Source organism: Abramis brama (assembly GCF_963993115.1).
Source record: "Abramis brama genome assembly, chromosome: 4".
Classification (NCBI taxonomy): domain Eukaryota; kingdom Metazoa; phylum Chordata; class Actinopteri; order Cypriniformes; family Leuciscidae; genus Abramis; species Abramis brama.
Window position 1 is genome coordinate 51,379,638 of NC_139966.1, and position 13,560 is coordinate 51,393,197.

General features: G+C 37.4%; 1 protein-coding gene across 1 annotated transcript; it reads left to right on the forward strand.

Moving 5' to 3' along the window:
• Positions 1-11,103, forward strand: adm2a (adrenomedullin 2a). The gene is made up of 3 exons (XM_084111710.1): positions 1-138; positions 447-659; positions 7,835-11,103. The coding sequence occupies exons 2-3, from the start codon at positions 580-582 to the stop codon at positions 8,229-8,231; spliced, it is 477 nt and encodes a 158-aa protein (XP_083967836.1). The 5' UTR covers positions 1-138; positions 447-579; the 3' UTR covers positions 8,232-11,103.
• Positions 11,104-13,560: the final 2,457 nt, after the last annotated feature.

Genomic DNA, 13,560 nt, shown 5'->3' on the forward strand with positions numbered 1-13,560 from the left:
CATATTTAAACGCGCCAATGTCAGCTGAACCTCAGACTTCACGAGAGCTTGATCTTGGCGAGCGCGTGCACACCCGACCCGTGGGAAAATTCTCAAGACAGATTTGCGCGTGGCACTAGATCTTAACCTGAGTTAAAGGTCAGTAAAGGTTATATACATGATGTACTAGTATAACATAATCAGAATGTAGGCTATTTAAAAAAGGAAACTAAGGGAAAGGTGTAGGTTATAATTAGTTGGCAACTAATTAGAGCTGATGGACTAATATAGCTACTACTTGCACCACTCTAATTTTGTTTAATTTATAATTGTATTAAATGCCGGCATTTATACCAGAAGTAGGCTATTTGATGCAAAGCAGATTGCTAGCAATAATGAGTTATAAATATGTGCGGGGAGAAAATCTAGTTGGCATCAATTAATATGTTCCTTTTCTTTATTTTAAGAACACCACAGTACCCTGGAGTTGGACATTTTGGGTCCAACTTGGAAGTTTCAGTAGCTGGAAATTCAATACTGACCAGGTGCATTGGAAGCCCCCTCCTGACCAAGGGGGCGTGAAAACATTATTCGCCCACGATGAGAGCACTTTTCCCGGTTTTTGTGTATTGCATCAGCCTGTTCTCCTCACAACTGTTGGCACTGCCGGTGAGAAACAGGTAGGAATCCGCCTTTTAAATGTCTCAGATTTGTTGGTCGGTCCACTTTTGTTCTGGATGCTCATTATTAGTTGTGAAGTTGCCTATGTGTGTGTTTTTGTGGTGAAGTAATCTAACCAAGCTCTCTGAGGGATGAAAAAACGGTTGAGGTGTCTATTGAATGAATCGTTCTTTTGAGTCGAATCTTTTTAATGAATCCACTGAACGGGTTTACAAAACCGGTCTAAATGATTTGTTCACCAATCGGCGGTACTCGGGTCAATAAATCACTGATTTAAACCAAAAACTGTCTGAAAATATCATTGCTTTCCAAATCGCAGAAATTTTACAGATACAACGGCTACTAGACAAACTGAGTAGGTTTTGATAAATAGCCTAGCATTTCATTAAAAGGGGTAAAAACCCTTTCAAGCAAGAAATGTATACGTTTCAGTATTATTTATTATAAATGTAAATTATATTAAGGACTTTATGTTTTTATGAACTGGATAAGGATGAAATTACAATAAAGAACCGCATTAATAAAATGCATGAACAGCAGCAAGAAACGGCTTTATTGAAATATTATATGAATCTTTAAAACTGATTGATCAAAAGAACCGAGTCGAATGCGCAAATTCAATATTTGCTCCTTCAAAAAGTTAAACAACACTGTTGAAAGGTACTGTTATCTTTTCCCCCTAAGTATTTCGAAGTAGACTGGTACCAGGGATGTGTTATGTAAAAAAAAAAAAGAGTTTATTACACAAAGAGAGGATGTTTTGTCGCGACTCGCGATAGGCTAATGGTTGCAGTGAACAAGGTCAGTTAGGATGGTAGACGTGACTGTATAAACGCACGCATCCCACTCATTCACCCGCATATTTGGCCGCCTGCTTCTTGGTAAAGCAAACTTTTACAGTAACACTTTACGATAGTAGTTTATAAATACAGCCTACAGATAAGAAGTTTAGGCTATATACATTCTCGTACACAAAGTTTGCATAACAGTAACTATTTGAATGCGCATTGAATGCTGTTTGAGAGTCACATGACCAGAGCTTATTAATTAATTCCAGTTTCTCCCTCTGAAAGATGATGGCTGTTTCAAAGCTCCATAGAAGCATTAAACATGTGCATAAATATAATACTTAAAGGGTCTATTATTAATATATTATTAATGATTACTCATATAAATAATGCTCACATCACATCGAATTTCTGCAGAAAAATTTGTGATCAGTGGGGAAGCCCAAAACCTCATTTTAGATAAGGAACTAAGTTACATTATGAAAAGTCGATTTCCAAGTAGGCTACTTTTACTTGTGCATTTATTATTTGATTTTCATTTCCCTTTCCCGAAAATTGCCTGATATAAGAAAAACTTAAAAAGTTTCCATAACCATCTTACTGTGGAACTTTTTGAGTTTCCCGCCTGTGACCAGGAATAAACACTCTTTCAGTAACTTTTCTGAACCTTTATTAGAAAAGGCGTGCAGTTTGTGTCCAAAGAGTACAAATTTTGATTAAACAGGTTCAGATAAGACAGTTTTACTATATACAGTGTGCTCTTTTAAATAATGTAAGCACCGTAAGTCATTGCATCATATAGTTTTTGGCACCTACCCTCACAAAAATAAGTCGTTAGTCAATTGGTGCTCATCATGTGATTAATTAAATATTTTGTGACTGCCATGCCTTCAAAAGCAACACAAATGAATGTACAATGTGTTTTTTTGAGCAGTGATAAACGTTTGTATCATTTCTGAGTCAAGGTTAGGCGAATAAGAAACAGCCTGACTGAGTGGTGCTGGAAATAGAGTGTAATTCCTCAACAAATCTGACAAAATGGTAGTTTTTTTAAACATATTGGTGTGGTATCAAGTACTTTAGTTATACTGTATTTTTTATTTGATTGGCAGCAAATCTCTAAAATAGGATATTGGGGTAGTTATTCCTGAAAACCGCAATTTAAAGCAATGCCATGCTTTGTCAAGCCATTATTTCTGGCAGACAAAAGGAATGAATTGCAAAGTATGAGTGTCTGTGTGCCCTCTTCTGGCTGACACATGCATACTGTGCTCACATCCGTTTTGCTGAACGGTGCAATTCTCTTCATCTTGTCAGCCTGAGGAACAGAGGAACTAAAACTGATACTTCAGGCTTTGAAAAGCTGTAATAGAAAATTGTAATCCCTCCCAATCTGAATGCCAAAATTTAATGGGTAGTTTTTTTTTACCTTCATAGCAGCTCATTAATATCTTGTGACACTTGCACCCAATACTGTTACATGACTAACCATAATGTCAAGGGAAGGACTGTATTTGTCCTTGACCTACAATATTTACAGTATAATTGTTGCACATGCATTCCACATGCTTTTCTGCTGGTCTGTGCAATATTTGGTGAGGACATTGACTGATATTTAGTCACAGGCGTCTGACTAGTTGATTTACAGTTACAAAGCGACAATAAAAGCTGATAAATACTATGGTGTCAGACAGTTTCTGATTACTGCAATAATGTCAGGTGCCTTTAAAGAGACAGTTCACCCAAAATCAAAATATCTGTCATCATTTATTAACCCTCACGTCATTCCAAACCCATTTTAAAGGGGTTTAGTAGGATGTTTACACTGCTCTTCTGCATACAATGAAGTGGCCGGGTTCTTCAAATCTCCAAAAAGCCTGATAAAAGCATCGCAAAAGAAGTCCCTATCTCATCTCTGACCTTTCAGAATCTCTCCCTCTCAGCTTTTTGTCTCTCTTGTCTTAATTCATCTCAGAGAACTCTACGTTCTTCACATGGACTCACTCACTCAGTGTTCGATAACCATCCATGTACACAGAACGTACAGCAACCTTTGCAATATCAGACAGTCAGGGATTTTTATTGTTTAACATGCTGTGACATGCTGTCCCTGAATCGAAAATGGCGGTTAGTGAAGCCCGTTGTGGTGGTTTAAATATGATTTTGGTCTCTGGAAAAAAACTACGTTAACATAGCCTAGTTTTCTCCGTTACATAATATCTCAAGGTTTAGTTTGTGAGAGAATATGCGGAGGCAGGAGCCAAGCGACAGGTCCAATGTAGATTTTTTTTAACTACTTTCGGAAATCGGATCACCCCACTGTGGTGGGGTTAGATTATTTGCTGTGCACCATATATATATATATATATTCCTCATTAGCGACTGTTTCAATGGGCCTCTATACGTTAGCCGTCCGCCATATTGGAATGGTCAAAGCCGGTCCATGAACAGTTGAGAGCAGGTTGACTGAGCGTCTACAACCGTACTTAGTTTGAATACCTATATCTGCAATAGACTTCAGCAGATAATTTTGCTAAACTAACACAATACGGCAAGACGAAGGGCTTAGCTAACACGACAATAAAAAGTTACCATAGTAAAAGTAAAAACATTAAAAAGTACCATAGTGAAAACCTGTAATATTGAGTTAATATTCTCACCTGTGAAAGGTTATTTACTTCTTCAGAAATTTAAATCTCAGCGTTCACAACCAGAATCTGCGCGATGTTGAGCGTGAGTGTCTTAATGTGAGTGATGACACGTTGACTGTTCCAAGATGGCGGTCGATGACGTGTCTGGAGCGATTGAACGTGGAATCTATGTATATATGTCTATGGTTTTCACAACAATATGGAACAAACATTTTAGATTCCCCAAAAGACATTCAGGGATCAGTTATATACCATTTCTTTCTTAGTGTGAAGAACATTTCAATAATCTGAATTATTTTTTTAGACTATAAAGAACCTTTTGTGCAATGGAAAGGTTCCATGTACGTCAAAGGTTCTTCATGGAACATTAATGCCAGTAAAGTACCTTTATTTATAAAAAGTGTATCATCTGCAGTCCATGACTGAAGCGAACACCATCTGGTTCAACGCTGTGGTCGAGAGGATTGGCTCTCTATATGATAATTCACTGAAATGTGGGACATTTGATCCTCTATAATCAGGATTTAAGGAAGTCGATGTTACTGTCTGTTATGTAGGGCATCAGAAAAAGCAATGTTCTTCTACTGTCAATTAAGTAAAATGCTGTTTGGTTGATTTCCAATTGTCAACTCTGGAGGAAACAAGTCCTAAAGCTCACTCAAGGGGAAGCGTGCTGTCTATGACAAGTTGGTTCACACTCAATGGGGATCTGGGCCGGTCATGTTTGGACTTGAGTTATGCAGTCCTCCGTTTACAACACAAACATTAGCATTTTACACCACGCCGCTTGGTCATTATTGTTAGAGGCGAGAGGAAAAACTCATCTGTCAGGCAGAATTCCGTGGTGGATTAGTAACTAAGACCTGAATTCCTTCCTCCTCATCCTCAAGCGGCATGTTTCCACTCTGATCAAAAACCATAAAAACAAACACATAAGAGGAGGAAGGGCTTAAAAAGCCCTTATCAACGCCATAATCTAACCATTAACAGACTTAAATCACTTTCTCAGACTCACTTTCACTTTTTGGAGTTTCACTATTGCTATCCACAGTTTAATGCTTAAAGTGCCCATATATATATATTTAAACACCTTTCCAGCCCATAACCCCAACATTGTAAATTATATGGAATACATTTTTCATATGTATATTAAACCTATTATATTAATTAAAAATATTATGTTTAATATTTAACACTAAAAAACTTTTTATCCTACTGTTTCTGAACATAAAGTTCCCATTATGTACATTATAACCATGATAAAAGCTGGTTTTAATGGAACAAACATCTCATAGTAATTAGAGAAGGTCACTTGGTTTGACTCGCAGTCACTTTTCCCATAAAAGAGCGCAGGTACTATAATTACTTTTTTTCTGTCCGGCTAAATATAACCAGCTGATGACCAATTCACAAACAGCCATGACCAGTTTCATAGAGGTGCAAAAATCCCAACCTTACTGCAAGAACAAACAATAATACTGGATTGATCTGGATACATCTGACCTGCCTCTCTCAGAGAAGGATCAAGTAGTAAATCACAATCAAATATCATATCACCTTGTTTCCCCACATGTGGGATTTGTTCCCACAGGGCATCACAGGGTTTTCGTGGCAGTCCGCCAGTACCAGGCCGACAAGAGGTGTGCAGCGAAGAGCATGTTGCATTTCAAAAGATTAAATCACTCACGACACAAAGTCCACTATCAAAGACTGTTACTTCAGGACATAACCAGGTTGATTGCTCATTTGAGAGAGCCTTAACTTTAATTCGACGAAAAACCTGACTGCTTCTCTGGTTTCTGGGAGTGCCTCGTCTTTTCAGCGCATTTCAAACAGAGTTTCTGCAAAACATGATTACCACCTTTATCCCAAGATGGGTTGAATTTCGAGGGGCAGGTGCTAATTTTCCTAGCTGAACACTATGCTCAGCGTAGAAATACCCCAGAATCACAGATCCTATTTCACTGTGGTCTGTTGGTTAAATGTCGCCAGGTGAGATTTTTAATTAGCACGTTTGTTCAATTATATGGAAAGTGGCTGCCCTTCTCAAGTTTATTCACAGTATAACAGAAGGATCACAATAGGATGGATAAACAGGACATTTCTAGGAACAACAGTTATACTTGCTCTAATATCCTGGCAACCTTCCTTGCAAAGTGAGTGAGTTTTGCTGATGACACATAGGATGAGCCATGAGACAGGGTGGTCTAGCAGACATTTTAAAGGATTTGAGAAATATGGATGTCTCTGAGAAGGTCAGAGGGCAAACGGATGAAGTCTACGGGCAGCTTATCTCTGCTTAAGCATCTAAAAAAAGGCATAGTTGGATCAAGCTCAAAGAGAAACTACTGGGGGGACGAACATCCCCTTCAGGGGGACGAACACTTAATTTTGATCATGTGAAGCTGCTGAGATTTTCAGAGGTGTGGAGACTTAGTTGCTGAATTCGCAAGAATTGAATACAGCATAACATATTAGACCAGTGGCATTACATTACATTAAAACAGGGGTGAAAGTACTATTCATCAGAGACACTTTGGGCAGATAATCATTATTTTTTAAAGAGGTGGTATTTTGGTTGACCACAATGCAAAGGAAAAAAAAACAGCTGGCTGCATAGTTTGCACACTGCAAACTATACCTAATAAATAGGCCTAATTATTAAACTTTTGGATGAAAAAAGAGCAACTGCAAGAGTAACTGATATTTCTGGAAAGTTGGGTTTTCAAGCTTTCAAGAATGTGCGAGCAAAAATGCTAAACGCATGTCTGGCACAAGTCAGTGTTACTCAGCAAGATTTTTCACCAAGTTTAGTATGACAGCGTGAGATTAGATGGTGTGGTCCAACCTAACAATACACCCTGTCATTTCTCAAATTTCAGCTTTAGGGTTTTTGTATAAATGGGTTGCTCTTTTATAGTTATGCTTTCCCATTTCATTTGGAAATAAAAGTAGAAAAATGCGAATCACGAGGCGTAAAAAAGCCACCGCCTTAACGTGCACCTGCCATGATCTGCTAACCGCTGCTCGCTAATTCTAAGAGCGAGACCTGAATTAGTGGCCTGTGCAAAAAACAAAGGTTTCAGTATCTAGTGTGATAATCAAACAGAGGGCAGATGGCCTCAGCCATTACTGCAAAACCCCGGAGTAAATCAAGTGTGTTTACCGTACGCTGTGTCCCAAAGAGTCATACCCTTTTTGAACAGCGAGCATTTATTGTGTGGTTGCAGTAGATGTTTGCACGGTTGACCAAACTGCACATTTAGTATCAGCTGTAAATGATGCTTAATGTTGAATCAAGCCTTTTATGTGCAATAAATAGTTGCATAAAGTCAAATTTCACTATTAAATGTGCTATTATTTAATTTTTTCTAATAGTTTTGTACATAAAACCTTTACAACCGATATTCATGCACTAGCTAAATAAATCAAAAGTGTAGTTTATTTTGAAAAATGTTTGATGACCTGCCTGTTTCATAGATATTAAACACCTAATCACATCTATATACCTATATCTACAAAAATCAAAAATGGACTTGAAACATTCATATAACTTTTTATACTTTATATCAATTTTATTTAGGTGTTAAGTAGCCACTATATAAAATGTAATGTAATCAACAATTGAATTTTTGTATATTGTGTGTTTGACAAATATGGTCAAATATAATTCAGTAACATGTAAATTCCTGTTCAAGAGCAATATTTATAAGTCCTACTTCTGTCTCACTGCAGGTTGGGCTTCATGACAAGACTCCATCAGTTAAGAGAGGAAGACCCCATCTCTCCAGATGTCACTGAGCGCCCAAATACTGACCATGGCGTCTCCATCGACCGCACCGTTCTGTGGAGGGCCATCCTCTCCAGACCTCCACCTCCAGACCCAACAGGAAACCCACTCCACGTTGGTCAGCCAAAAGCAGGAGAACCCAGCGAAACAGGTGAAAGCCCTAGGCAGAGAGGCCGTCGCAACGTGCAGTCGCGAGGCCACCACGGCCGGCTGATGCGCGTCGGATGCATCCTCGGTACCTGCCAGGTGCAAAACCTCAGTCACCGCCTCCACCAGCTGGCTGGCCAAAGCAGGCGCGAAGAATCCCCCATTAACCCGCGCAGTCCACACAGCTACGGATGAGTCTAGGGGGACGTCCGGCTAAAACTAAGACCAAGAAAACCGTGTTACAAGTCTCTGTCCTGGTGTTTATCTATTTTATTGCGGTACTGCTGTAGTACTCTTTCCTGCTCTCTGCCTTGGTTTTCTGGAGTGTATACTGTGCCTTTTTGGACAGAAAGGACCTCTTGTTACTTGATGGCAACTTTTGAATTCGGTGCCTCTGAAACACTTTGACTCTGGCCTCTCATTTTATGGTACTTCTTTATTTTGATATTGTCATCTTGTTAAGTCCTCAGATAAGAGATTATCCCGGGTTATGCCGCATTACATCCAGACTCATCAAAGGCTGTTAACTTCTGCACCACTGATCAAACCCGCTGAGCCTTTAATGTGGATTTCAACAAGGTGTGCGATCGGATTTCTGTCAGTCTGAGGGCCGTGTGTTCGAAAAGACTCTGAACTCTCCCACCTCGTGTCTCCAATGCACTTTTAAGAAGAAAGCAGACTTTCTCTGATGGCTTCGGAGCTTGTTTAAGACCCCCTTGTTTAAGACCCCCATCTGATACCTTCTCACATGTATAGTTACTGCAAGTTTGGGTTTAAATCCTGGGTTTTAGACAATGGCGAATTGTGAATTTATAAACACAGTGGTCTCTTGATTGAACCCACGAACAATACAGTAGCAACTGCCGCTGAATCCGGATTAACACATTGTTGCTTTTCCATGCACTTTGAGGTCTGGCGCCTGGAATATTACACTTCACGTGATTTATAAAGTCACGAGAATGAGTTATAATCCCCGAGGTCTCAGTTTCCACTCTGACAGAATCCTGCTGAGCTTTGCCACATTTCATAAACAGAAGCAAGACTTTTTGGAGCATTCTTAAATGATGGCTAAAGCTCACCCATAAATAGCCATAGCCTAGGTTACAGCTCCATAACAAAGGAGAAAACTAGCCGAAGGGCTATTTGAAAACCATTTCTCCCATCTTGATAATGAGAAAAAAATTGTCATAATTTACTCAAACCCTTTATGAGTTTTTCATTCTGCGCATCACAAAATAAGATATTTTGAAAAATGCAATGCAAGTCAAAGTGATTCACTGTTGGTTTTGGACCCCATTGACTCGCATTGTATGGACAAAAAAGTATTTTTAGTAAATTGCACACTTTTTAATATCATCAAATGCCCTCAAAATATTCTCAACACACATCGACTGGCGTCATTTAAGTCATTCACAAGCTCATTCCTGTAACTCTAATTAAAGATTGTAGTTATACCAAAATATGAGGCGCGAGCGTGCCAAAGTCTTTCGGGAACATGGCCTTCCAAAAACACTCTCCATCCGTGTCATGTATTTTAAGAATTCCCTTTTGTTATAATAATCATGTCTGAATACGTGGGTGGATACACACACCAAAAATACCCAGCAGACACAGGAAAAATTGCCGTAAAAACCGAGCGATTTAAAACTTCTAGAAACTTTCCCTGGCTTTTAGGGGTCTGTGGAAGTCGGGGGAATGCTGTGAGACATCAAAGTGCATGTCTGAGGATTAAAGTAGTTGAAGTAATCCTAAAAATCCTACTTAAACATCAAATACTCAATTTCTGCAAGGTGTCCAGGCCAAACTCTCAGAAAGCATTAGGTTTCCCACTATGTGATGATGTATGTTATAGGACAACTTGCTTTCAAATTACTCCAGAAAAGCAGAGAACCGACCAAAAAAACCTGAATTTACTTGATACCTTTCTGTGCATTCACTCTATACTGTTATTCAGTGATCTTTTATCTTTACATAGACTTGATTTTCAATTGGATTTGTTGGTGTTGATAACTGTAAAAGTCTTTCTCTTTTTCCTGGCTGATTCTAATGATGATGATCATAGGAAGTAATGGTAATCGCTGGTGCTTTGGCGCTAATCTGCTCAAAGGCTCTCTATATATATTCGACACCATTCTCTCTGCTGTAATCGATCTGATTAATGTCTCTCGTGACTGATCATTAAAAGGCTTTTAAACTGCTGAGAGCCTGGTTAATCTGTACTTTTTGTGTACATGCACAGGGAGAGCCTCATGTTGACTTATATTGATCACATTCCTTTTTTTTCCGACTATTTAACTATCTATTTATTTATTGTCGGATGAGTTGTTGTGAACGTCTTGGTGACATGGGTTGGAACGTAACAAGTGCGTCAGTATCTGGCCCTGATCGTTCTTCGTACGCGCGTGTTTTTGTGTGCTGTCCCTGTGTATCGCATATTTTCATGACCTTTGTCCCCCTTTAAGGCCCTACTTGGTTCATTAAGAATAACACAAGCATTAGCTTTCACACATGAGCACTGGGCACAAACTATCTTAATGATGAAGGAATACAAAGAACGTTATGAATCTGTGACTTTTAAAGACGTATGTGTGAGTGTGTATGAACGTCATCTTGACCAGCGTAACCTTAAATGTTTTAGTCGATACTAAAGGTCAGTTGTGTTGTTACTACCATGCGAAGCACTTTAAAGCATGTTTCTATGTTTGTCACTTGAACTTCAGATATGTGAGTTTTGTGTTATGAATTTGAGCAGGATCTGTATGAATGTATTTCAAAGGGCGTTAGCACACTGAATTAGGAAGAGGTCAGTATCATGTACACTATCTTTTGTGAATCCTATTATTAGATCTGATATTTAAGTTAATGTATTTATGTTTGCATTTGTGTATCTATGTCACCAAAGACGTTATTTATCACATACAGTGTTTTCTCGCACCTCAGAGACGTCCTCTGGGTATGAAAAAATGTGTATATTTTGGAAAGACAATAAAATTAGCCTGTCATGCCCATACAATGTTCTTTTTTGTCTGTGAAATAAAGCACTACTTAGTAGTGAGATGAAATCTGATGTGTTGTTCTCTTTTAAATGTGAACAGCGGTTGTTTGGTACTTTGAAAGGACACACAGACGTCGCAAAACACAAATTAAAGGGATAGTTCACTCAAAAATAAATATTCTGTCATCATTTACTTACCATGACGTTGTTCTAAACCTGTATGAGTTTCTTGTTGAATACAAAAGATGATACTTCCATAAATATGATTAAAATGATGCAAAATCACATGGGTTGAAGTTTCCAGTCATACCAGAGGTCTAAAAAAATGTTTTATCTTGGTTACTTGACCTATTATTCGACACGTTTAGCTGCAGAATAAATGTATCATAAGTGACAAATAAGCTTGTAAATAGGAAATTTGACAACCCAAATCATTTATTTTTCCAGGATGACACATTCAGATGGTGTTGCTATAAGTCCAGGACAACCGTTGTATCGTTCATTATATATAAAAAATGAATTTAATTATAATTTAATTGTATATATCACAATTATTACTTACAATAGTGTAACTTTTAATTATAATTCATTTGAAATATAATTTATTATTAAAAATGTTTATCTAATTTTGCATTTTTTTTGTTCTACATAAATTAGCCCAGATATTAAATCATGTTCACTTTTCACAAATTAGCTTAAAACATAATTCATGTCCTCTAGTCACCTTGTACTGCAGTTAACTTTAAGTTATATAATGCATGACCACCAACTATTAACAAATATGTCTGTCTGCAATATCTGTCCAAGCTTATCCAGTATCTTTATGAATCTAAAGAGCACGGAAACACATATTCCTGTAACTCTGTACAACACCCAGATTCATAAACTTTATTACACAACATCTTCCAATGCACAAACCTGTGCTAATAAACCAATGATGCCCCTTGGCATCAGACACAACAAGTTAAACATTAGACTGAAGTTAGCAAGCCAATGAAATGCTCATACTCATACAGGTCGCCACCAAAATTCACCACCAAATTTTCATTCGGACAGGAAAAGTTGGTTTCTAACAGAGCCATTAATAAGTGACCAGGCAACTATCACATGCACTACGCAACTAACAGCTGTTCAGATAGAAAGAGTAGGTCACTGTGAGATGGGTAAACCAATCAGCTGACCGTGTGATAGGGTGACCACAGCCTTTATAGGAAAAAATAGTATTACTAAATCTATTTTAACACATAGTGAAAGGCATTAATGTTTATTTATAGTAGAACGTTTTCAAAAAGCTCCATGCGACTGGACGACCATGTCCTTCAAATGCAATAGGGTCAACGTACAAGTCCGCAAACTGCATATAACCAATTTTTATGTCATCTGACAGTAACACTGTATCTCTCCGTATCTGTGGAGCAAAAGTGGGGAATGCCGATGGTAATTTCAAGCCAGGATTGCATCATTCTTAACACGTGACTTACGTTCAAACAGTTCATGTCACAGGTTCTCATAAAAGTTGTTTAAGTGGTGAATTCCTGAGGCACTTTAAAGAAAAAAGAAATGTCTAAAAGTTCAAGGTTACAGAGAAAGCTGACCACCTTTAACCTTCCAATGATTCACAATCCAGAAAGTGTGTATGAAACATCCTTATGAGAAGTATATAGCCCCAATATAATATGTATATACTAAATATCATTTTATTCAAATAAAGGCAAGTGTAGGAAGTTTTTCAGCTATTTTTATTTTGCAATTATATGCTATTATAGTTTTTAGTAATATTTTGAATTAGCTTTTATTTTCATTTTAATTGTAGTTTATTTTTAGTAGGCTAATTGTATTATGGGTTTTGTAATTTTAATAGTTTTTTTAAAATAGCCTATATAATTTAAAATATTTTACATCTTACATTTTTTATATTTATTTCAGTTTTATTTTTATTTCAGTACTTCAACGTAAACTTATTTCAGTTAGTTGACAAGGCAACATTTAGAAATGTTTATTTAGTTTAAGTTTTACATCTAATACTGGTATTTATATTTTACTTCATTTCAGCTTTATTTTAATAAAAAAAAATAAAAAATAAAAAAGCTTTAGCTAACGATAACAACACTGCATTCAATGGACGGAAAATATTCAGAAGCAAATACACTGGTGGAAATTTACCAAATCTGGCCTGGTTAAGAAACTAACAAATATTGTTCAAATGTATTTTTATATTATGTACTTAAGGAAATCAGGGTGGTACCAGAAGTGTCCAAAGAAAATGAGTCAAATATAGACGCGCCTCAGTCAACTAAAGTAATCAGAACATAGACAAAGCATGCTGTATTTTGCAGCATTTCAGTTTTGAAATGGGTAATTATTGTAATGTAACGTTGTATTTAAAAACCATCATCGTTAACAATATTTCAGAATCAACAAGCATACATTTCCATGCTGTTCCAGACTGGTTTATTATCATCAGCATCCAAAGCTCAACATATGTTCTTCTCAGCAAGAATCTTCACTGTGAACAAAAGCATGTAACGT

Excerpts from the sequence above, each read along its gene's own strand:
- adm2a (XM_084111710.1), top strand. The coding sequence starts at position 580 with ATGAGAGCACTTTTCCCGGTTTTTGTGTATTGCATCAGCCTGTTCTCC. Across the intron at positions 660-7,834 it reads GCACTGCCGGTGAGAAACAG|GTTGGGCTTCATGACAAGAC; the intron begins GTAGGAATCCGC and ends GTCTCACTGCAG.